The sequence below is a fragment of the Mobula hypostoma genome, chromosome 27 (genome assembly GCF_963921235.1).
Source record: "Mobula hypostoma chromosome 27, sMobHyp1.1, whole genome shotgun sequence".
Classification (NCBI taxonomy): domain Eukaryota; kingdom Metazoa; phylum Chordata; class Chondrichthyes; order Myliobatiformes; family Myliobatidae; genus Mobula; species Mobula hypostoma.
Window position 1 is genome coordinate 31,987,007 of NC_086123.1, and position 24,418 is coordinate 32,011,424.

The window sequence follows — 24,418 nt, forward strand, 5'->3', positions numbered from 1 at the left end:
AGGGTGGTGGATGGGTCTCAGTTAAAAGACCTGCCTTGGATAGTTGTTAGTGTCCATCCAGTAGTGCAGAGAGTAGAAAGGTATAGCACTTACCCGGTCATTCGGTCCATGATGTGCCAATCTTGATGTCAGTTTATACTAAATGTCCTCCTTCTGGGTATCATCCATATACCTTCATTCCCTTCGTACTCGTGTGTATGGCTCAAACCTTCTCAAACTCCATCAACTTGCCTGATTCCACTACTAGTCCTGGTATTCCAGACACCTACCAGTCTGTGTAAACAGACCTTTATACTTCTCAGCCCTAACCTTAAAAACGTCCTCTGGTGTTAACCATTTCTATCCTTGGGAAAAGATTCTGTCTGACTACCCAGTCTGTGCATAATTTTCAAAAAACCTCTTTCAGATCTCACCCAGTCTTCAACCTTGTAAGGACAGCAACCCAAGTTTGCTGTTATAGCTCACTCTAATCCAGGCAGCATCCTGGTAAACCTCTTCTGCACCCTTTCCACAATCTCCACATCCTTCCTGTAATGCAGTGACCAAACTGCGTGCAAGACTTCAAGTGGAGTCTGAATAATGTTCTGTATACAGTATTGTGCAAAGGTCTTAGGCACACGTAGATAGCTAGGGTACCGAAGACCTTTGCACAATGCTATAGAAATGTTATGTATTGCACTGTACTGCTGCTCCAAAAAAAATTTGAGTGTTGATGAACCTGATTCTGATAGGGATCTCTATTGTGGACTGAGAGTTGGAAAGGGGCAGGGAGAAGGGAATCAGGATTGAGAAAAGGGGAAGGGAGAGGTGAGGGTGTGGGAAGCAGCAGAGACATTCTGTAATGATCAGTTTGGAATCAAATGACCTTAACTAGTATCTCAAGGCTGTGTTTGTCTTCACCCACATCACCCGCTCCTAGCCCTCTTTCTCTGCCACCTGCTCCACACTTCTCCCGCAGCGCTCCGCCCTCACCTTTTCCCAGCATGCTTTGCTCCCGCCCTCCGCTTCACGTTGACAGATACAGTACTGTGCAAGTATCTTAGGCACCCTACATAGTACTATATCTGCAACATGACTTCCTTACTCTTATATAAAATTAGCACCCCTACCTACTAAGACAGCGGTCCCCAACCACCGGGCCGCAGAGCATTTGCTACTGGGCCACGAGGAAACGATATGATTTGGCAATATGAGTCAGCTGCACCTTTCCTCATTCCCTGTCACGCCTACTGTGGAGCTTGAACACACGCGAGGTCATTAACAGCGCGTCATCCATATCAGCGCGGGAAGAAGATCAACTCGAGCTTGCAAATGACGGCAGGCTGAGAAGTATGTTTGACATAACATCTCTGCCGGCATTACGGATCAAAGTCAAGGCTAAATATCCTGAGATAGCCACGAAAGAACTGAAAACGTTGCTTCCATTTCCAACATATCTCTGCAATGAATGCGACGAAAACTAAATAGACTGGACATAAGGAACCTCCTTTGAGTATCGCTGTCTCTTGTCACCCCTCGATAGGGCCGTCTTGTTGCAGGGAAACAAGCCCAGGGCTCCCACTGATTCAGCGATATTGGTGCGTTGCAATGATTTTATATGTTCATACAGGGAAAATATGTGCTGTGTGTTTAATATCCAAATGTAACTTAAAATGTTATGATGCTATTGACTGATAGTGACATATAACCATATAACAATTACAGCACGGAAACAGGCCATCTCGGCCCTTCTAGTCCGTGCCGAAAGCTACTCTCACCTAGTCCCACCGACCTGCACTCAGCCCATACCCCTCCATTCCTTTCCTGTCCATATACCCATCCAATTTTTCTTTAAATAATATTGAACCTGCCTCTACCACTTCTACTGGAAGTTCTTTCAACACTTCAAGCTCCCCGTCCTCCCCTGATGATTGACTTACCACTATATTCATGCGAGGAAAATATGCGCTGTGTGTTTAATATTAAATTCGTTAGATAAACCCTTTTAGAAACGAAATTGAGTGTATTAGCCCCTTATTACCAACATTCCGGTCGTTATGAAACCCCCCCCCCGAACAGAATCGCCAAAAACGCTTTGCAGAAAATAATATCGGCAGGTACACGCGTGCGCAGGTTACGCATGCGCACTGGTGCCCGCGCAAGGCTCTTTGACTGCTACTCTTGTCCGTTGGCAACCCTACCCCCCGGGTCGGCCGGTCCACAAGAATATTGTCAATATTAAACTGGTCCGCAGCGCAAAAAAGGTTGGGGACCCCTGTACTAAGGCAAGAATGCCATATGCAATAATTCCTTGCTCTCTATCCTACCACCTGTTGTCCGGCTGCTGTGGTTCCCAAACCCCTGCCACTCGAGTTTAAATGATTTCAAGTATATTGGTTCTCCTCCAACTCAAGTGGCTTGTTTATATTGGTGCCACCTCCCCCGCAGGTGAGCCCAGCGATCCATATATTTCTTCTGTTTCAGCTCCTTAGCCATGTACAGCACTATGTATCTATTCCTTACTATCACGTGGCACAGATGGGAATCCTGACATTTCAGTACTGGGTGTCCTGTATTTTAACTTCCTAGCTAGCTCCCTAGAATGCCTTTGCAGTACCTCAGCTTTACTCTTGCCTATGTCATTGATACTTAAATGGATTGCAACCTCTGGCTGCTCATCCTGCCCTCTGGGACTGTCTAGTACCTTCAGTGAGGCATCCTTGACTGGGGCACCACATCATCTTGGAGTCTCGATGGTGGCTACAGAAGTATCTATCTGAGCCCTTTACTCTTTGATTCCCCATCACTATTGTTCTGCCCGACTTTATCATTCCGTTCTTTGCCTCAGCCAGGCACAGTGGCACTAACCCAGCTACTGCTGATGGCCTCTTTTTAAGAAGTCATTTCCCCTAAAATTACCCTTAAGGGCATGCTTATTACTGAGGGGAATGGACACAGGGCATCCCTTCACTGTCTATCTGCTCCCCTTACTTCTCTGGTGTTTACCTGTCTATCTGTAGCCTGCACCTTTAGTGTGACCTTTTCATTAAAATTCTCATCTATTCCATCGTGCTGATGTGCTTTGAAAGTGGTGGGAGTTTTTGGAGCATCAGGCACCAAGTCACTTGCTGTGTAATACCCAACATCTTGTGGTTATAGTGCCAATGTGGGTTGTCGAGTTCAGTTCCTGGTCATTGGTAGGTGTTTTGCACAGAGTGGTGTGTGCCTAGAATAATTATCAGGGGTGATACAATAGGGACCTTTAAAAGACTCTTAGACATACAGATGTATGAATAATGGAGCATTATGGGCAGTATTGGAGGGAAGGGTTATATTGATTGTGGAGTAGGTTTATATAGGTCAACACAGCATCATGAGCTCGAGGACCTGTTCTGTGTTGTACTGGTCTGTGGCCTATGACTAATGTTCAAAAGCACATATTTCTGACAATCTTGTTGTTTGGTGGTGGGGGGGCTTGAATATCGAGAGTAGGAAGTTAGACTCTTGCTGGAGATGGTTATTGATTGGCATTTTTGTGGCATGAATGTTACTTGCCACTTACCTGACTGAATATTGCCTTTGTCTTGTTGCATATTGGCACAACCATTTCATTTGTGATTGGAAATGGATATTTTGTGAGCATTGCCAAATGCAGATTGAATGACTGCTTTGCAGCGATTCTTTGTTCAGTCTGCAACGGTGACCTTGCCTTCTAATTGCATATGATTTTAATTCTCCATCTATTCTCATTCTGACATTGGTATTTTGTCTAACACCCTTCCAACTAAGCCAATGTTAGGTTCAAGGAATTAACTCTTTTCCCCTCAATGCAAATCCTCCTGATCACCAAAGTATTTCCAGTATTTTTATTTGTAGTTTGGATTTCCAGTATTTGCTGGGTTTTTTTTTTCTCTGATGAATGTACCATGTACTCCATGGTAGGCTCATCTAGAAAGTCAAGAGGCATGGGATCCATGGAAACTTAGCTCAAGTAATCAGAATTGGCTTGTCCGCAGAGGGTGGTAGAAGATGGAGCATATTCTGCTGGAGGTTGGTGACTAGCAGTATTCCACAGGACCCGTTCTGGGATCCCCACTCTTCATGATTTTATTTTAAAATGGCTTGGATGAGGAAATGGAAGAGTGAGTTAATCAGTTTGCAGGTGACATGAAGGTTGATTGTGTTGTGGATAATATGGAATATTTTTTAGGACCTAAAGGGATATAGACAGGTTGCAGAGCTGGGCAGAGAAATTGCAGATGGTGTTCAATTTAGACAAGTGTGATCTGATATACTTTGGAAGATTGAACTTGAAGGTAGATTACAAGCTTAATGGCAGGATTCTTAGCAGTATGGAGGAACAGGATCTTGGGATCCACACCCATAGATCCCTGGTCGTGCAAGTTGATAGTGTGGTTAAGAAAGGCATTTGGTGTGTGGGCCTTCAATAGTCAGGGGATTGAGCTCAAGAGCCATAAGGTAATGTCGCAGCTCTATTAAACTGGTCAGACCACACTTGGAATATTGTGTTCAGCAATATTGTGTTCAGCTCTGGTTGCCTCATTATAGGAAAGATGTGGAAGCTTTAGAGAGGGTGCAGAGGTGGTTTACTAAGGCGCTGCTTGATTTGAGAACGTCTTATGAAGAATGGTTGAGCAACCTAAGGTTTTTCTTTTTGGAGCAGAGAAGGATGTGAGGTGACTTGACTTGATAGAGGTGTATAATATTATGAGTAGTTTTGTTCGAGTGGAAAGCCAGCACTATTTTTCCTGAAGTAGCATACCATGGGACATCCTTTTAAGGTGAGAGGAAAAAAGTTTAGGGAGATGTCAAATGTAATTGCAGCTAATGAAGTAAAGGGATGATGCAGGATCAGGGGATATGCTGTAGCTGCCTGATGTGGGAGCTGGTGGACCCCATTGTGGTTCCGGTGACCACATCTGCAACAAGTGTTAGCTGCTGGAAGAACTCGGGCTCAAAGTTAATGATCTGGAATGTGAGCTTCAAACACTGGCACATCAGGGAGGGGAGAGTTACCTGGATTCTCTGTTTCTGGAGGTAGTCACCTCAAAACCTTAGCTGCCTCAAATTTGGTCGGTGGTCAGAGGCAAGAAAGTGTGACTACGAGTGAGTCAGGTTGCGGGATCCAAGAGACAGTGCTGGAGGAGTCTCAGCCCTTGAGCTTGTCCAGCAGGTCTGACATTCTTGCTCCTTGTGTGGATGCTGTAGAAAGGATGAGCAACCTAATTGTGGCACAGTAGTTCAGGGAGCCTTTCAAGAGTGGGGGAGAGAAGAGAAATGTTGTGGTAAATAGGGATAGTATAGTCAGGGGAATAGACAGAGTTCTCTGTTGCGAGGATAGAGCATCCCAAAGGCTGTGTTGCTTGTCTGATGCCTGGGTTGGAACATTTATCTGACCTGCAGAGGAATTTGCAGTGGGTGGGTAAAGATCCAGTTGTCATGGTCCATGTGGGTACCAATGACATAGGTAGAACAAGGAAAGAGGTTCTGCTAAGGGGATTTGAGCAGCTAGGGACTAAATTAAAAAGCAGAACCAAAAAGGTGGTAATCTACCGGAGCCATGTACAAGTTGGCATTGGGTCAAGAGGATTATAGAATTAAATGCATGACTCAAGGATTGGTGTGGGAGAAGTGTGTTTGAATTCATGGGAAATTGGAACCAGTATTGGGGAAGGAGGGAACTGTATCAATGGGAAGGGCTCCACTTGAACCGTGATGGGACCTGGATCCTAACGAATCGCATAACTGGGGCTGTGGATAGGGCTTTAAACTAAATAGTAGGAGGGTGAGTTCAACAGATTGGAGAAGTAAAGTAAAAAATGAAAAGTGTGGATAAAGATAAAAAAAAAGAGAAAAAAGAGAAAAGTAAGAGTGGTGTGAAGAAAAGTCGAGTGTAAAAGGTTACAAGATTTTAAAAGGACAATGAGTGTAAGGACACTTGAATGCCCATAGTATTCAAAACAAGGTCAGTGAACTTGTGGCACAAATCAGTACAAGGGAGTATGACTTAGTGGCCATCACAGAGACATGGTTGTAGCTAGAAAGGATTGGGAATTAAATATCCAAGGATATCAGGTAACACTGAACAATAGACAGGAAGGTAAGGTAGGTGGGATGGCGCTCTTAATTAAGGATGAGATCAGGGTGATAGTGAGAGACAATATAAGATCTAAGGAGTAGAATGTTGAATCCATCTGGGTAGGAATTAGGACTAGTAAGGGGAAAAAAAATCACTGGTGGGAGTTGGCTATTGGCCACCAAGTAATAACATTACAGTAGTACAGGCAAAAAACAGAAATATCTGAAGCATGTAAGAATGGAACAGCATTTATCATGGGGGACTTTAACTTGCACGTAGATTGAGTGAATCAAGTTGGTCGAGGCAGTCTTGAGGAGGACTTCATAGAATGCATCCGTGGTGGCTTTCTTGAACAGCATGTTACTGAAGCTACAAGGGAGCGTGCTATCTTAGATCTGGTCCTTGCAATGAGACGGGTAAAATTAGTGATCTTGTAATTAGGGATCCTCTTGGAAAGAGTGATCACAGTATGACTGAGTTTCTCATGCAAATGGAGGGTGCAGTAGTTCAATCTAAAACCAGTGTATTATGTCTAAACAATGGAGATTACAATGGGATGAGAGAGGATTTGGCTAGTGCAGACCTGGAACACAAGCTGTATGGTGGGATGGTTGAGGAACAGTGGAAGACTTTCAAAGAGATTTTACACGGTGCTCAACAAAAGTATATTCCAGTTTAAAGCAAGGACAGTAACGGTAGGAGAGCCAACCTTGGATAACTAAGGAAATAAAAGAAGGCATCAACCAAAAGCTCGTGCATACGAAGTCGCCAAGAGTAGTGGGAAATTGGAAGGTTGGGAAAACTTTAAAAAGCAACAAAGAACTGCTAATATCGAGCAATAAAGAAAAGGAAGCTGGAGGTATGAAAATAAACTGGCACAAAATATAAAATCGGATAGTATAAGTTTGAATAATTATATGAACAGAAAAGGGTGGCTAAAGTGAGCGTAAGTGCCTTGGAGGACAAGAAGGAGAAATTGATATTGGGTACTGAGGAAATGGCAGAGGCTTTGAATGACTATTTTGTGTTGGTCCTCATGGTGGAGGATACGTCTAATATGCCAAAGAGAGATGTTATGGATATGATGAGAAGTGAGGACCTTGATACAATAGCTATCACTAAAGAGGTAGTGCTGAGCAAATTTGTGGGCCTGAAGATAGATAAGTCCCCAGTTCTGATGGAATGCATCCCAGGGTACTGAAAGAAATGGCAGAAGTTACAGTAGAGGTTTTGGTGATGATTTACCAAAATTCTCCGGACTCTGGGCAGGTCCTGGCGGATTAGAATACAGCGAATGTCATACCACTGTTCAAAAAAGGATGTAGGCAAAAGGCAGGTAACTATAGGCTGGTTAGTGTAACATGTATAGTTAGGAAAGTGCGTGAAGCAATCGTTAAAGAAGTAGTGAGGCATTTGGAGAGAAATGGATCCATCAGACAGATGCAGCATGGATTTAGCAAAGATCCTGTTTGACAAACTTACTGGAGTTCTTTGAGGATATAACGAGCTCAGTGGATAGAGGGGAACAGATGGTCGTTGTTTACTTGCATTTCCAGGTGATGTTCGATAAGGTGCCGCATGAAAGATTTATCCATAAGATAAGGATGCATAGAATTGAGGGTGACGTATTAGCATGGATAGAGAATTAGTTAACTAATAAAAAGCAGAGTTGGGATACATGTTTGTTACTCTGGTTGGCAGTCAGTGGTGAGTGGGGTGCTGCAGGGGTCAGCACTGGGCCCACAACTGTTCACAATATACATTAACGATAGGGAAGAGGAGACAGAGTGTAGTAAATCTAAGTTTGCTGATAATACTAAATAGAGTGGAAAAGCAAATTGTGCAGAAAATATGGAGTGTCTGCAGAGAGATCTGGATAGGTTAAATGCGTGGGCAAGGGTCTGGCAGATGGAATACAATGTTGGTAAATGCGAGGTCATCCACTTTGGAAGGAAAATGGAAGATCAGATTATTATTTAAATGGTAAAAAATTGCAGCATGCTGCTGTGCAGAGGGACTTGGGAGTGCTTGTGCACGAATCACAAAAGGTTGGTTTGCAGGTGCAGCAGGCTATCAAGAAGGCAAATGGTATGTTGGCCTTCATTGCTAGAAGCATTGAATTTAAGAGCGGGGGTTGTGCTGCAACCGTATAGGGTACTGGTGAGGCCGCAACTGGAATACCGCATGCATTTCTGGTCTCCTTACTTGAGGAAGGATATACTGGCTTTGGAGGCAGTGCAGAGGAGGTTCACTAGGTTAATTACAGATGTGTAGGGGTTAGACTACAAGGAGTGATTGAGTCTCCTGGGACTGTACTCACTGGAATTCAGAAGAATTTAAGAGGAGATCTTATAAAAACTTATAAAATTATGAAAGCGATAAGATAGAGGCAGGAAAATTGTTTCCACTGGTAGTTGAGACTAGATCGAGGAGATACAGCCTCAAGATTCGGGGGAGTAGATTTAGGACGTAGATGAGGAGGAACTGCTTTTCCCACAGACTGGTGAATCTGTGGAATACTCTGCACAATGAAGCAGTGGAGGCTACCTTAATAAATATATTTAAGACAAGGTTAGATAGATTTTTGCATAGTAGGGGGATTAAGGCAGATAGGTGTAGATGGGTCTAGTGCCTGATCAGCCATGATCCTATTGAATGGCAGAGCAGGTTCAACAGGCCAAATGGTCTACTCCTGCTCCTATTTCTTATGTTCTTATGTATATGTTTTATGCAAAAAGTGGTATGTATCTGGAATGAGTTATCAGGAGTGATACATAAGGGACCTTTTAAAGTACCCTCAGATGAACACATGGATGTAAGAAAAATGGAGGATTGTAGGCTGTTTAGGAGGGAAGGGTTATATTGATTGTGGAGTAGGTTTATATAGGTCAGCTCAACATCATGGGTTGAAGGACCTTTACTGTGCTGTACTGGTCCCTGTTCTTTGATTAATGTTCATAAAGTACATATTTCTGATCATCTTTGTTGGGCACGTGGCCAAGTGGTTAAAGCGTTCGTCTAGTTATCTCAAGGTCACTAGTTCAAGCCTCAGCTGTGGCAGCGTGTTTGTGCCCTTGAGCAAGGCACTTAATCACACATTGCTCTAGTCTGTGCGAGAAGTGGTGCCCCACACAGACTTCCAATCTGCGCCTTGTAAGGCATGAAAATGCCTGACACAGGCCTCTCATGGTCTGAGTCGACGTTCCCTCCCCTCTGATCATCTTGATGCTTTATGTCTGGTGTGCATGTGCATCGCCCATAAGGAATCACTTTGTTTTAATATCATAAGGCCACTTTTGAACTATAAATGTTTGAGGATTTGTCTGCCTTCTAGGAGACGCCATGGGAATAGTCATCGGAGCAGTTCCTTCACTTTGCTTCAGTCCTTAACTATTGAGGATAGCCGTGACAAGCCAACATATAGTGTGCTGCTTGGACAGCTCTTCGCTTTCATTGGGACTAATCCTGACCAAGCGGTAAGTGTTAGTCTTTCTAGGTAATTATACTTCATTTGCAAGTTTACTGTAAAATTTTGCAGTAAGCCAGTAAAGGAAAAGCTGTACTTTTTTGGATGTATTGTTTTGTTGTGTGCTTTCTTTTTAATGGTCTGCATGATTTGTTCTTTTTCGAACATTGAATGTATGACTGTCTTTGTAATGTGTCATTCTCTGTGAATTGTTTTGTGACTGTCTGCAAGAAGATGAATTTCAACATTGTGTATGGTATACATACTTTGGTTAATATGTTAAATATAATTCAGCCTACTAAGCTGTTGTAAGGTCTGTTTTTTGGAAATTATGACAAACTATTAGATAAAGCATTATTTAGTGGAAGATTCACCTAATTTTTCACTTTGCTTTCAAATATGTAACTTGTTACTGTACATCAGTAATGTCGTCATTTTAAATTAACAAATCCTTTGCTTTCAAAATGTTTAATCTAATTTTTTTTTGCTGTTGAGATTTGCAAAAAATGGCTTTCAAAAGTTATGTCTTTGTTTTGTTTAGGTGTCAAGCAGCAGTTTTCTTTCAGCTGCTCAGACCCGATGGCGGCGTGGTAACACAAGGAAACAAGCTCTTGTACATATGCGTGAACTACTGACAGCAGCAGTCCGTGTTGGTGGTGTCACACATCTGGTGGGACCTGTAACCACTGTCCTTCAGGGAGGACCACGGTAAGCTGTTGACCACATGAGAAATAAGAAACTGTTTATTCTTTATGGTGTTTGCAGTTTCCTCTTGATTAATGAATCTCGAGGAGCGAACAACTATCGAATTGCAAGAGATTGCGGATGCTGGAATCTGGAGTGAAGAACAAAATGCTGGAGGAACACAGTGGGTCTGGCAGCATCTACAGAGGAAAATGGATAGTCAATGTTTCAGACTCTTTGAAGATTAAAGGGGCTTGACCCTAAGCGTCAACTGCTCATTTCAGTCCACAACTACTGCCTGACCTGCTGAATTCCTCTGGCATTCTGTTTTTTTGCTGCTAAACAATTATCCTTTTTTTTTTAAACAACAACAAATGCTATTTTATTGTGAGGGATGCTAATTTAGAGGAATGGAACTTACCTTTCTGTTCTGTTCCAGAACAAGGATCAACCCCAATTGCAAAAGAGGAAGCTACAACACGAGTATTGAAATTGTGTTTACAAATGTTGGCTTTGGTGCTGATTCAGCCTCAGTGGCATGTTGTCTGAAGCTGCATTTCTTGTTAATTGTGTGCATATTTTCACTTGCCTTCTCCTATCAAATGTAAGGGAAATCTCCCATAGTTAATATTGCTGCTCCACAATTGTTCGTGGTGGGCACATTGCCAACAAAGTGATTAGATTTCTTTTTTATTCTCCAGTGCATTAGATTTCATTTCCTGATCAAAATGTGTCATATCTTAATGAACTCTACATCTTGATTATAATGCTGGATAGCACCATGGCGCTAACCTATTTTCTGTAGGATTGCAGTGAGGCAATATTAAATTTTAAATAATGTTTTTCTTGAGTAGAAGTTATAAAGGGATAACTGGAGTAATTACAGGCCTGTAGGTCGAACCTTGCTCTGGGGAATATTAATGGAAAAAAATCTGTAAAATAGTATTAATATTTTATAGGTATTATTCATGAGACATTCAGCAGAATTTGTTCAGTGCCAAACATGGAGCTAACCAGGTGAAGTCAACAATGAGAATAAATTTGGTTTGGTTAACAGGGATTATCTCAAGAAAACTGTAAGAATGATTGAATCTAAAGAAATAAACGAGTTTAAAATGGTTAAGTATCTGGAAGTAAAAGACGATAGTTTATGGGTATTTTTAACTAGAAGGCTTCATTGTTTTAGGATCTATGGTTGTTCGTCCATCATTGACGTCGATGAGGACCTTGACACTATTATGATGGTGTTGAGACTAGCGCGTCATTTGGATTTAAGTGAGGGAGAGTTGCGCGGCGTCAGCCTCACTCTCTCTTCCCATTTCCCATCTGTATCCAGTGGCAAGACAGAGTCTAGACGGCTAGAGATGGGACTAGGCGCAGTGGATGACCAGGACGTCTTCTGTGTCTTGTCCTGCTCTACACGTTCCATGACGCTTGCAGAGACCGCCGCCTTGACCGTTGGACCTTCCATTGGTCTCGTCCGCTCAATCTGCCTGAGTCTGTCTTCACATGCTGGGATAGACAACTCCCTATCTCACCAAGGGTTTGAGACCCGTCGGCTACCCTCACCTGGTTTAGCCAGCTTGTCAAAGCCATTGCCCGGGGTGTGGCCACTGTCGCATGCAAACAGCTACGGGGAGCCACAGGTGAGAGCTGAGTGCCAGGTGGGGGCCAAAGGTGGACTAACCGCCCTGAAAAGGACACAACATGTTCCCCCACCAGAGGTGCTACCCCTCCCTGACACCCCATACACCCCATCTATAGGGTTCCAGTAGTTGGTCATTTGATTTAATTAATTAGATGTAAGGGCTATGATTTTAGAAATTTGCAGAGTTACAAGTTGCCGTGTGATTTGTAGGAAAATGTTGTGACTTGGAGGAAGATACCAATGGACTGGGTAAAAAACTGATAAAATATGGGGAATTATCTGCTGTTGCAATTAGAGGGGGCTAACGACATTGCAAGCAGAAGGATATGCCCACAAACCATTGTAAGTGGCAGCACAGCAGATACAAGAGAGAGAACAAAGGAGATTTAAGATGACATAGCCCAGAAATTTTGAATTATTGTCATGAGGAAAGATCAACTATGTTGAATTATTTTCTTTGGAACAAAAGATGCTGAAGAGAAAATTAGGATTCCTAAACAGAATTGGTCAGAATCCACTTTCTTCAGCAGGCAGGTAAATAACCAGGGAATAGAGATTTATAGTAATTGATGCAAGATTAAGACAGAAGCTGAGGGGGAAGTGTTTTACCCAAGAGTTTAGTAACTTTGTCGAAACAGCAACCTAAATATTGTTTCAGGTGGAAGTTCTGTTCTGTTTCTGAAAAGTAGTTGGGTAGGCATTCAAGACCAAGAAAAAGAAAGTGAGATTAAGCTAGATTAATTTTTTGGATAGCATGGAAGCATTTGAAATAATTTGTGTGCTGTGAATTTCTCTGAATTCTTCTTAACCAATGCATATTAACATTTAAAAAATTATTTTTGGTCTTATTTAACTACTTTCTCTATTTCTCATCTCAGGATTGAAGAACTGACATGTGGTGGGATGGTGGAGCAGGTTCAGGAGGCCTTTGGCGAGACCATGACATCAGTTGTTTCTCTTTGTGCTCGATATCCAATAGCTTGTGCCAACAGTATTGGCCTACTTTGTACTATACCATATACCAGGTAGGTAAAAAATGAATTTTCATTGCATTTCAATGATTCAGGAGCTGGTGTGCTGACAAAGCCTGTGTTAAAATCAAATAACACTGGTGACATTGTCTTGGTTATTTATCTATTTGGCTTTTGCAAACTAAATGTATTTTTGTCTGGGAGCTGAAGGCAATTTAAGCGGTTTCATTTCTTCCCTCCTCACCATCGAGACATGCAGTCACCTTGTAAACTTCATTGTCATTAAGACTGACATCATTTGTTCAGTTGTCTCTGTTGCTTATCACCTGCAATAGCATATCTCATTCTAATTTCTCTTCTATCACCCCATTCTCTTTGAATTACCAATTTTGACCCTGTGAGACTATTTTACTAAACTTTTGATCATCCAGCTTCTTACTGATCCCATGCTAACTGATGTATATCTAAGATATTGATATCACGTCTTCTCCCAAGCAATTACTTTTCACCTCTGTATTCTCCAAGCTTTGGTTCATGTACAGTCTTAGAGCATAGTGTTGCCTCTTGAATCCGCAACCTTAAATCCATTTTTCACTTCTCTCCAAACTGTCTAAACCATAGTACCAAAACTTCAGACAAAAAATACAAAAGAAGGCCTTGTGATAATAATACATTATCTGTGCTGGCCCCTTTATAAGCTTTAACATCTATCGTTCTTCAGTGTGTCATTTAACTGCTTCAGTAAGGAAGCCCTTGCTCTCAATCATCTGATCAAACCCTGACTATTTCCAGCAGTAGTTTATCTTCCTATGTGTGTAACATTACCAAAGGTGTGTTCTTCTCCCCTTCCCCTTCCCTTGTTTGCATGTTCCCCTTGTTGCCCAAGCTGATGTTGCCCAAAAACACAATGCCAGGTTCTACACATAAACTGCTTACACTAATTCTGTATGTTTTGTGCATTATATTTCTTCACCACATTTATGCCGTGAGATTAAAGTCCAGTCCTGGATGTGCTAAAGTGTCACCTTTCCCTCAGGTCTTAAATTTATTCATCTGTTTTATTTTCTCTCTAGCCACTGTTTTTGGCTCAGACAGGCTATTTAAATCTTCAGTGTCTATTTCAAATCTGGCCTGAGTTTCATATTTTTGAGGATACTGTTTTTTAAAAAAAAGGAGACCAACAATGTTTTGAGCTATTAGACCATGATTTATTCTTCAAATACATAAAAATGTTTTATTTCTTGAAGTATTCGCATTGTAGAAGAGCTCACAGATATGAACATTGCCATTTTCGTAACTAAAATCATAGTTAATCTTCAAACCAAACAGTGCGTATCTTTTTATATTGTTTTGGGGTGGCAGAAAAGTAATATGCAAACGTTGTGAGTACACAGCTTTCTGGAAAGAAGTGAATGACAAACCAAAAAAGGAGGAGGTGGTAAATGGTTCAACATCTATGGAGAGAGAGAAACATTTTGCAAATTGACGAGCTTTCATCAGAATAAATATGTGACGTTGTTTCACCATTTAGTTTATGCTGAATTCCTAAACAACTTGGACCCAAGGTTTACTCCTTGGACAGTGTAAGCTTTTCTAAATGAACCAGATGTTTAATATTACTAATACTTTTGGCCTTCTACCTTTTGAGTTGAAGCTGGCCAGTGGTGTAGTGGCATTGGCACCAGACTTTGAGGCGAATGGTTCGGAGTTGGAATCCACCTGGCCCCTTGCACGCTTTCTATCCATGAGCGTCACAGGTTGAGCATCAAGCTAGCAACTCAGCTTTGTGAAAAAAACAGTGCTATAGAAATGGCAAAAATGTTGCTTGATCCATCACAAGGCAAGGAAAGGAACAGCACATACCTTTTGAGTTGGGGAAGGATGACACAACATAGGATCCTTGTGTTCTGTGCATGTAAATGTGCAGGAAATGGGAAGAATACGGGCATTGTGTAGGCAGTTTGGTTGGGTATTTGATTACTAATTTAGTTAGTTCAGCACACCATAGTGAGAAGAAGAAGAAGATACCTGTGCTGTACTGATCAGTTTTCTTTGTCAGTCCTTCTCATAATTAAGGTCCGATAATTGTTCATTTGTCCAAGCTATCTTACCCAAGTCTGTTCCTGAAGTAGTTTGTTGATGGCCAAAACAAGTGCAATTCCAGCATGTGGCAAAAAACTGGGGTTTTAAATGGATTGTACTAGTTATATAAATCATATTTGTGACAGATTCTGCATCTATCCTGACATTCGCTCATGGTTTTTCCCTAGATGCACTGATTGTTTTCTTTTTGAACCTATGGGGATTAGCAAAACTGTAGACATATTTGATCTAGCTGTAAAAAAAAAAGAAATCATCCTTTGCATGTTGAGCTAGAAAACAGTGCATCATTTCTTTTCACTTTTGAAAGGTCGCTCTTCTAAAATGTTAACTTTGCTTGTTCATAGATGCTGAATTGCTGAATATTTCCAGCATTTACCACCCCCCCACCCCTACGTTTTCAAAATTCACTGACCGAGCGAGTTCTACTGTAGCATTGTGTGATTTGGATGGCATGTGCAGCATACAGGATCAGAATTTGTGCAAAGCATCATTTCATCAATGAATAGTGACTGTACATTGTAGAGCAGAGTTGAATTTAATCCCTCCATTGTTGTGTGGAAATTCTGCAGCAATAATCCAATCTACAAGTTTATTTGTGCTATGTTTAACATCATTTGTGATTAATTGAAACTTTTTCTAAAACTTGAACATTCACTCAGCCATTATAGGAGAGTTTAATATTTGCATTCACGTGGCACCAGTATTTTGCAGGAACATTATCAAACAAAAGCCACAAGGATATTTTTGTAAACACGAGGAATTCTGCAGATGCTGGAAATTCAAGCAACACACATCAAGGTTGCTGATGAACGCAGCAGACCAGGCAGCATCTCTAGGAAGACGTACAGTCGACGTTTCGGGTCCTGATGAAGGGTCTCGGCCCGAAATGTCAACTGTACCTCTTCCTAGTGATGCTGCCTGGCCTGCTGCGTTCACCAGCAACTTTGAAGGATATTTTTGCATTGAAACATTAAAATCAGTCAGGGAGTTGTATTGTAACAAACACTTTAAAGGTGAGAAAAGTAGAGACTGGTGAACTTTAATCAAGAAATTCCTGAGCAGGAATTACAGGTGAAAATACATTAGGGTGTGGTGGAGCTGTGCAAATCAAGGATACGTTTGGGAATTAGATGAGAATAGTGCTCTCAGAAGGCTCTAGGCTGAAGAGGTTTACAGAGAGAGGGCATGATATGTTGAAGTAATGAATGCATTTGAACTTGAGGATGGAAATTTTAAATTCAGCTTATTGCTGAGCAAGGAGCAGATAGTCAATATGCCAAAAATGAGAAAATCTGCAGTTGCCGGAAATGCAGAGTAACAAGTACAAAATGCTGGAGGAACTCAGCAGGCCAGGTAGCATATATGCAAAAGAGGAAACAGTCAACGTTTTGAACTGAGACCCTTCATCTGGACTGCTGAGTCAGATGTGTGAGTAGCCATCTTGAAGGAAAACTACTGAAAGTTTTAAAAACTGCAATTATTCTTTTGAGTTTCACATAACTAAGCCAAATACAGTGTGGAAAATGCTGTTGTGCTCTTGACTCCAGGGACTGCAGTTTATTTGGCATTGGTTCTAGCTGCTGATTGCATCAATGGGATAATTTTACCTTCTGTTATTCGCTTTTTATGCCAGATATTTTGCTGTATGTCCTGAATGTGGTTCTTTTTGTGGGTGCTTAGGAGTGAAGAAAAATGCCTGGTGCGAAGTGGATTGGTGCAGCTCATGGACAGACTCTGCAGCCTGACAAGCCAACGAGAAAGTAGCTCAAGTGAAAAACAAACAAGGAAACAGAAGGTTGCTACCATGGCCTGGGCTGCCTTCCAGGTACTTGCTAATCGCTGTGTGGAGTGGGAGAAAGAAGAAGGTGAGCTTCCTACATGAATGCGGTTTTAATCTCCTTGTTCATAGTTTTGTATTCCTTCTAATCTTGTTTGTTCTTCAAAGCCAAAGTAATGGTAATCAATTTCTTATTTACCTCATTAACACTCTGACTTTGCTTTATAATCTGCAGTATTATGGTGCTTCATTTAGAATCACTTAAAATGGAACTTAAACATACTTTTTGATTGAACAAAAGAATTATTTGTGATTAATTGGAAGATAGTACCCTTGGTTATTGATACAGACAGTAATTGATTTTCTGACAGTCAATGCTATATACTTTGCGAATTCTTCCTGTCCAGTAGCTACAGTCCTAATATTGATGTAAATGGTTGCTACAGGTATTCCTTCTCCCCCCACCACCCCCACAGTACTTTCAAGTATGCTTTATACTTGGTTGAATAACTATGAAGCACTCTATTCTCACCACCTGTGAAGGCTACTAAATCATATTAATACAAGCATAGGATATGGATGAAAACAATTAACTTTTCAGGTCAATGTTCTCTAGTATCTGCAGTTTTTTTTTGATTTTTCAAACCCTGGCTGCAGTCGAATGTTCAAGTAGCTGTAGACCTGCTTGTCTCTGTGATACAGGAAAGATGTGATTAAGCCAAAAAGGGTGCAGAAAAGATTCACAAAGAAATTTGCCTGGATTGAAGGGATTGAATATACATGATCTGTTTTCCCTGGCACAATGAGGGCTGAGAAGTGATATGTCAGAGTTTTATAAAATTTTGAGAGGCACAGACAGTAGGTAGCCAGAGTCAGTTTTCTCTGTTAGGGTTATCTAAAACTGGAGGACATAAAATTAGTGGGATGAGGCTTAAAAGGAATCTGAGGATTGCATTTTTCATTGAATGAATAATTGGTATCTGGAATGAGTTACCAAAGGAGGAGATGGACACAGGGACAGTAACATTTGAGGGATCCGGACGGACATCCGCTCATAGTATAGTGGGATATGGAATTAATGCATGCAAGTCTGATTGCTTTATTCACTGAAGCATCTAAATTGGAAGATTTTTCTAAAAATAGGATTTTTTGAATTTAGTTATCAAAACAGTCTTTCAAAGTCCATAAACTTTTCGTTTCATGAATTTGAAGCAAAGCACTTACTGCCAGTTTGTATTAGGGCCTTCACTACTATTGTTGGTATCTTAATGTAATGTATCTTTTATTTCGACCAATTCCCTCCAGGTGTATCAACAAATGCAGTCCATTCTGGGTTAGCCCGTCAAGTGTCAAGCCTGCTCACCAATCATCTTGCCCGTGCCACTGAAAGCTGTGGGAATCAAGCAGCAGGGAATGATGCACTGCAAGATGTACTCAGCCTTTTAAATGATCTTTCTAGGTAGGAACTCCATGCTTGATTGGCATTGCATTCAGCACTGTTTATGTACTGTTAAAGAAAATTTCCAAAAACCTGATCATCTGTGCTTGTGTAGTATGTTTGTAGTACAATTACCAAAGCATAATGGATGAGTCAAGAGGATTGAAAATGCTGCCATAGCTGCAATTGAAATTAATCTTAACGCAGATCTTCCCCAGCTTATGGCAGGGTTCTGTTCCTGAGATCTGTTTGTAACCAAGACAGCTAGCAAATTGGATAAACTGTTCCCCAGCAATATATTCAAATAAAATATACGCCAACCAAGGGCAACCTTTTATTAAAACAGCACATTTAATTCAACCATTCACATGTTGCAACCCAGCTGAAAATGCCTGCATCCCCATAGAAGTCAACAAATTCATCCTGCCAGCTTCCCAAACACTTATTTGTATGTACAGGTTTTACAATACTGATCAAAAGTCTGAGGCAAATGCATGTAGTAGCTAGAGTGCCTAAGACTTTTGCATAATACTCTATTTGTCAACATGGCGCAGAGAGCAAGTTAATAAATCTGGCGGGAATAAAGGATGTTGGGATGGTGAGAGTGGAGTTCCATGGGAGGGGTGTGGGGTAAGTGGCAGAGGAGTGCAAGAGAAGGAAGTGGCACGGGTGCAAGCACACCCAACCCTGAGACACCAGGCAAGGTCATTAGATTCCAAACAATTGGTTTATTGATCATTAAAGAATATGAAGGTATTGTTTTACTGCAGTTTGCAGATAATTAGCGTGTTTGTAAATAAGTTGTGTTACTATTATTCAGTGTTACAGGTGTTTTTCCATATTTTATTCAACGTTATTAAAAGTGAGAAAGTTAGGATGTCAAGTGTTGGTATACCAGCGTGCATTTTCAAGTACAGATTATCTTTATGTATTATGCTTATCCTAATGTTTGGAAACTGTTGAAATTATTGCTCAATTAATCCTGATTCTTTAATTTTGGTGATGTTGTTAGAAGTCAGATTGGTAAAGCAATCCTCAGCCAACCTGCATGTGTGTCCAAGCTACTTTCATTGTTGTTGGACCAGCGACCATCTCCCAAGCTCGTGCTCATCATTCTTCAGCTGTGCCGTGCTGCCTTGCCTCTCATGAGTGTGGAAGATTGTGGGAATGTGGAGCTGCCTCCATGGAGCTACTCCGTACCTTCCCTGGAAAATGAACAAGATGATCCTGGTGATCCAGCTTCAAATATTGCATCACTTCTTTTAGCTAAACTTGCTGACTATGTTGTACCAGGTAAGTTAGCTGGCAGCTAGTAGAGTACAGCTAAAGGGGAAATTTTGAAGTTGATGTCTATTAGTTTGAAAGCCCTCTAGATCATCTTAACCTGGAATTGACTACTGTTCTTTAATATTCATTCTTGCTCAGTTCAGCCCTTTACCTTCCATCATTGGTTATCTGTCAATAGAATTATAAAACATAATCACTGTCTTTCATCAGATTGATGAGACAGACTTACGGCAAATAAAGCTTAATGTGGAGAAATATGAGAAGATGCAGTTTGGTACGAAGAATATGGAAGAGCAATATAGGAGAAAGGATACTGCCCAAAGAAAGAGGACGGAAGCAGGCAGACCTTGGGGTTTGCATGCACTAATTACTGGAAGTGGTAGTGCTGGTTGAGCTTCACAATTATAGATTTTATCAATGAGAGTAACTTATGCTAAACCTTTCTAAGTAGCTGATCTGGTTGTAACTGAGATGTTGTGTTCAGTTCTGGTTGTCATGATATAGGAAGGATTTAGAGTAAAAACATTCTTTCTAGATTGAGAAGTATTTAAACAGGTTGATAGAAAGCTAAGCATGATGACCTGAGGGAGAAAACCAACAACAGAAACAAAAAGTACAGTAGAGTAAAAAAGAAATGGCAAGGGAATCTGGGGTGAAGGGAAATTGGTTAATTATACAAAGAAAAATAAGATAGGTGAGGGCTTCATTCCCTGGAGCATAGGAGCAGCAGCTGAGATTTGATAGAGGTATACAAAATTATAGGGGCATAGATAGGGTAAATGCAAGCAGGCTTTTTTTTCCACTGAGGTGACTAGAACCAGTGGTCATGGGTTAAGGGTGAAAGGTGAAATGTTTAAAGGGAACATGAGGGGTAACTACATTCAGAGGGTGGTGTGAGTGTGGAAGGAGCTGCCTGTGGAAGTGGTGGATGTGGATTTGATTTCAACATTTAAGAGAACTTGGAACAGATAACATGGATGGGAAGGGTACAGAGGGCTTTGGCCTGGATGCAGGTTCCACAGTGCAGGGGACTTGGTGTGTTGCTTACCTAAAAAGAATCGTTTTCTTATTTTTCTTGTTGAGCTTCAGAATCAGCATTTATTCACTATCAATGCAGCCACCGTTCTTGAGACAGGCTGGTAGTTCAGTAATGTACGAGGGGTTTTATAATTGAGGCCTATCCTACAAGGGGGTGTTGTTTGTCTATACAGAACTTGCAGTGGTTTATAAAATGCAAATTGGGGCGCATTTCTCCTCTTAGCACATCAAATGTGCTGAAGCAAGCTTTTGCAACAATCCTCTTATCCTAGCTGAGATTGAACAGATACGAGTGCTTTGTAAAGATAAAATGTTAACAACTACTTAAGCCCATCACCCCTAGTGGGGCACAAGCCGCTGGCAGCAGTTTGTCAGAGACTTCTGTCTTCGGCCAGTCTTTCAAGTTATCCCCAAGTGTAGCCCATCTTTCAAGTTTCTTCCTCTCCCAGGAATGAGATCTTTGGAACTTCTGTTGGCATTTCTGTTACTCTGGGTTTTTACAGAATGGGGTTGAGAGCCCATGTCCAACCATCCTCCTTTCGCAGGCGGACTTGGGACAGTCCATAGCAGAGTTTACATATTTCTTGATGGGTGTTAATGTTGATGAGGCATTCAAAACTGACATTGAATTCTTAATGGTTAATTCATGGAGATAATAGATAATTCATGGAATGGGTCTTAAATAGTGGAAAAACTGGCAAATCAGTAGAACAATAATGATATGCTTATGAATGGAACAATATATTTCAGAATCTGAACATTTAACACTGCAGGGTGTCAAACTGTGCTGTCTCCAAGCACATCAGAAGCCGGTGGTTCTTTTGCAAAATCAAGCCCAAAAAACTCAATGAAAGCAGACAAAGATAGTGGAGAGGAAAGTGAGGCAATTGATGGCAAGCTCTCAATCTTAATTCATAAACGTGAAGATCAATCATCCCATGAAGTTCTACAGCCATTACTAAGGTAAGTGCACAAGTCTTCTCATTTCCTACTATTTTCGCCTTGCTCCTGAATATTTTGTAATATGCTGTGTTGGCTTTGACTAGAGTATTTCCTGCAGAGGTTTCCCATTGCTTAGACCAGAATATCGGACAGGCAGGCAGTGTAGTTGAGATTAGTGGCAAAGGCTGCAATTAAATCACCACTTAATTGCAAAAGTATTCTATTTCTATTTAATTTAACACAGAATGTCAATCTCAAAATCAAAGAGGATTGCCTTGATTAAAGTTGATTTCCAGAATGAATCATTGGTATCTTGTGGATTTTTTTCTACCTAAGTGGGAACTCATTTGGCTTGTCCCTAAAACTGCCCCAGCTCACATCTGTTAACTTCCTAGAGACCATTGTTGGAATGTAGGCAGTGCTGTAGCTTGTACCTGATCACAGATGAGCTAATAATATTGCTCCTAACTTTGAATCAAGTTATTTGATTGATCGATATCTGGGTCATTTCCCACTCAGCTATTCATAGCTTAGTAGACATATTTCCCTTTGTGACCCAGCAAGACCAGTCAAACTATTTATTATAAATTACTATAAATTGCACATTGCACATTTGGACGGAGATGTAAAGAATTTTACTCATGTATATGAAGGATGCAAGAAATAAAGTCAATTCAATCAATTCAAGTCTTGACTGCCTTGGCCATCCAGCAAGAAAGAGCAGCATGAAATGGCAACTAGGTCTCAGACCATGCTCCCCACAGTGTCTAATTGGTCTTTAGGCGGCTTGCTGCTGCTAAATGCATTTGAACTTTTAAGTAGTACTTAATTTTTAAAAATCAGGAAAAATAAATTATATTTTAAAAATTGCTGTGAATTAAAATGAAGTTTTAAAAATAATCTGCATTTTTTAAATCAAAAGCAGCCAACCTATTAAATGAATGGAGTTGCATTTAATTTGGCGGCCACCACTGGTATGGGTATAAAGTTTGTCTAACACCACAATCCAGAGTGAGATGGGAGATCAGATGTAGATCGGAGGGCTGCTTCATTGAGCACCTCTGCTCTATCTGGCATTTTCCAGTGGGGTTTCCCAGCAGCCAGTCATTTCAATTTTACTTCCCATTCCCATTCTGACATATTGGTCCATAGCCCACCCCCCCACCATACTGCCATGACAAGGCCACAGTCAAGTTAGAGGAGCAACACCTCATATTTCATCTGGGCAGCCTCCATCATGATGGCATGAACATCGATTTCTCTAACTTCTGATAATTTCTCTCTCTATGCCCTTCTCTCTTTTTCATTCCTCATTCTGGTTCCCTCTCTCCCCTTCTCTACTCCTCACCTGCCCATCACTTCCCTCTGGTGCCCCTCATCTTCCTCTTTCTTCCATGGTCCATTATACTTTCTTATCAGGTTCATTCTTCCATCTATCAGCTCCTAGACTCTTGTTTCATTGCACCTTCCCTCACCTGGTTTCACCTATCACCTGCAAGCTTGTCAACCTTCCTTCTTTCCTCACTCACCCCCACGTGCTAGCTTCTTCTCCCTTCCTTTCTAGTCCTGATGGAGGGTCTTGGCTCAAAACATCAGCTGTTTATTCCTCTCCATAGATGCTGACTGATTTACTGAGTTCCTCCAGCACTTCGTGATGCTCAAGATTTCCAACGTCTGTAGAATCCCTCGTGTTTTTGAGTTAGTTGAGGCTAATTTAGTAACATTTAAAGTTATTACTTACTGCCAGTCCAGTGTAATTTTAGATGTGCTGAATAATTTCCTTTGTTGTGCAAAGGAAAGAAATTGTGTTCAGTAAGATGACAGTACAGCTGTAAAATAAGGTTTACTTGCACTATCATGCAATAATCTTGTCCATTCTTTTACAGTAGTTCAGAAGGACGTCCTTTCCGACTGGGCACTGGAGCCAACATGGAGAAAGTAGTAAAGATGGATCGAGATATGACTAAAGTAAGGAATTGTATGAAGATCAGTTTAAGTTGTTACAGTATACTGATGACTGCACCATTTGCACAGACTGAAAGTTGAACCTGCCTCTCTGAAGTCTCTGGTTCAGTGTGGCCTCAGCAAGATCTTTGGCAGGAGAAAAAAAATACTCTCTTGTGCTTGTTGTTGCATTAACCTAGTCACCAGAGAAAATTACTGGTAGATACAAAGCAACTTCTTTATTTGAGAAAACAAGGTACAGCAGGCATCATCATGTAGAGATGCTTTTGGTGGAAAGGTCTCCTGGCCCAACATGGGGCTCAATATTTTATGAGCCAAACATGAAAGGACAACTCCATATTTACAATGTATGGACAGTGCTTTTTTTTGAAACCACATACAACCTTCACAACTCCTGATTCGTATCCACACCACAGGCATCCAAATGAATTTTAATCAGCATTGTCTGGTCTGGGATTCACAGCTTTTTGGAACCCATTGTTCAGAGCTGCACTTCAAATTAAATACACAATACAATCCATTTTCTGAAGTGAAGAATCGTAGCCAAAGTCAGTTGCTAAATGTATATGTCCTAAACCCAAAAATAACTCTAATGGTGCTAGTTCATTTTAGTGATTTTATTAGCATGCCACAAGAAGTTACTTTATTTTCCTTGGTTTTAGCTGTAAGTCAGATGAGTTTAGAGCATCGATTGCACATAGAATTATGATATTATTGCAATCTTAGAAGCATGGTTTAGGGAAAGACAGGATTGGAAGCTTAATGTTCCTTGGTATACAAGTTTTTGCTATGGCAAAGAGAACACAAATGAAGGGGAGTCACACACTGATAAGGGAGAACATAATGGCAGTTCTTAAAGATGATATTCTGGAGCCTGGAGGAATCATCCAATGAGCTGATATGGGTAGAACTTTGGAATAAAAGAGAACTAGCCATTTTGATGGGGATGTACTATAGAGTTCCCAACCTGGAGTCCACTGACCCCTTGCTTAATGGTAGGGGTCCTTGACATAAAAAAAA

The 24,418-nt window shown here is 41.1% G+C and overlaps 1 protein-coding gene across 5 annotated transcripts in view; it reads left to right on the forward strand.

The window, feature by feature from the left end:
• LOC134338343 (probable E3 ubiquitin-protein ligase HECTD4) overlaps positions 1-24,418 on the forward strand; it is a 291,135-nt gene that overhangs the window by 157,101 nt on the left and 109,616 nt on the right. For all 5 annotated transcript variants that reach the window (XM_063034109.1, XM_063034111.1, XM_063034113.1 and 2 more), the window contains exons 31-38: positions 9,414-9,555; positions 10,087-10,253; positions 12,756-12,902; positions 16,632-16,816; positions 18,034-18,187; positions 19,179-19,459; positions 21,265-21,454; positions 23,320-23,401. In XM_063034109.1, coding sequence (XP_062890179.1) covers positions 9,414-9,555; positions 10,087-10,253; positions 12,756-12,902; positions 16,632-16,816; positions 18,034-18,187; positions 19,179-19,459; positions 21,265-21,454; positions 23,320-23,401 — 1,348 coding nt within the window. The remainder of the gene's footprint in view (positions 1-9,413; positions 9,556-10,086; positions 10,254-12,755; positions 12,903-16,631; positions 16,817-18,033; positions 18,188-19,178; positions 19,460-21,264; positions 21,455-23,319; positions 23,402-24,418) is intronic.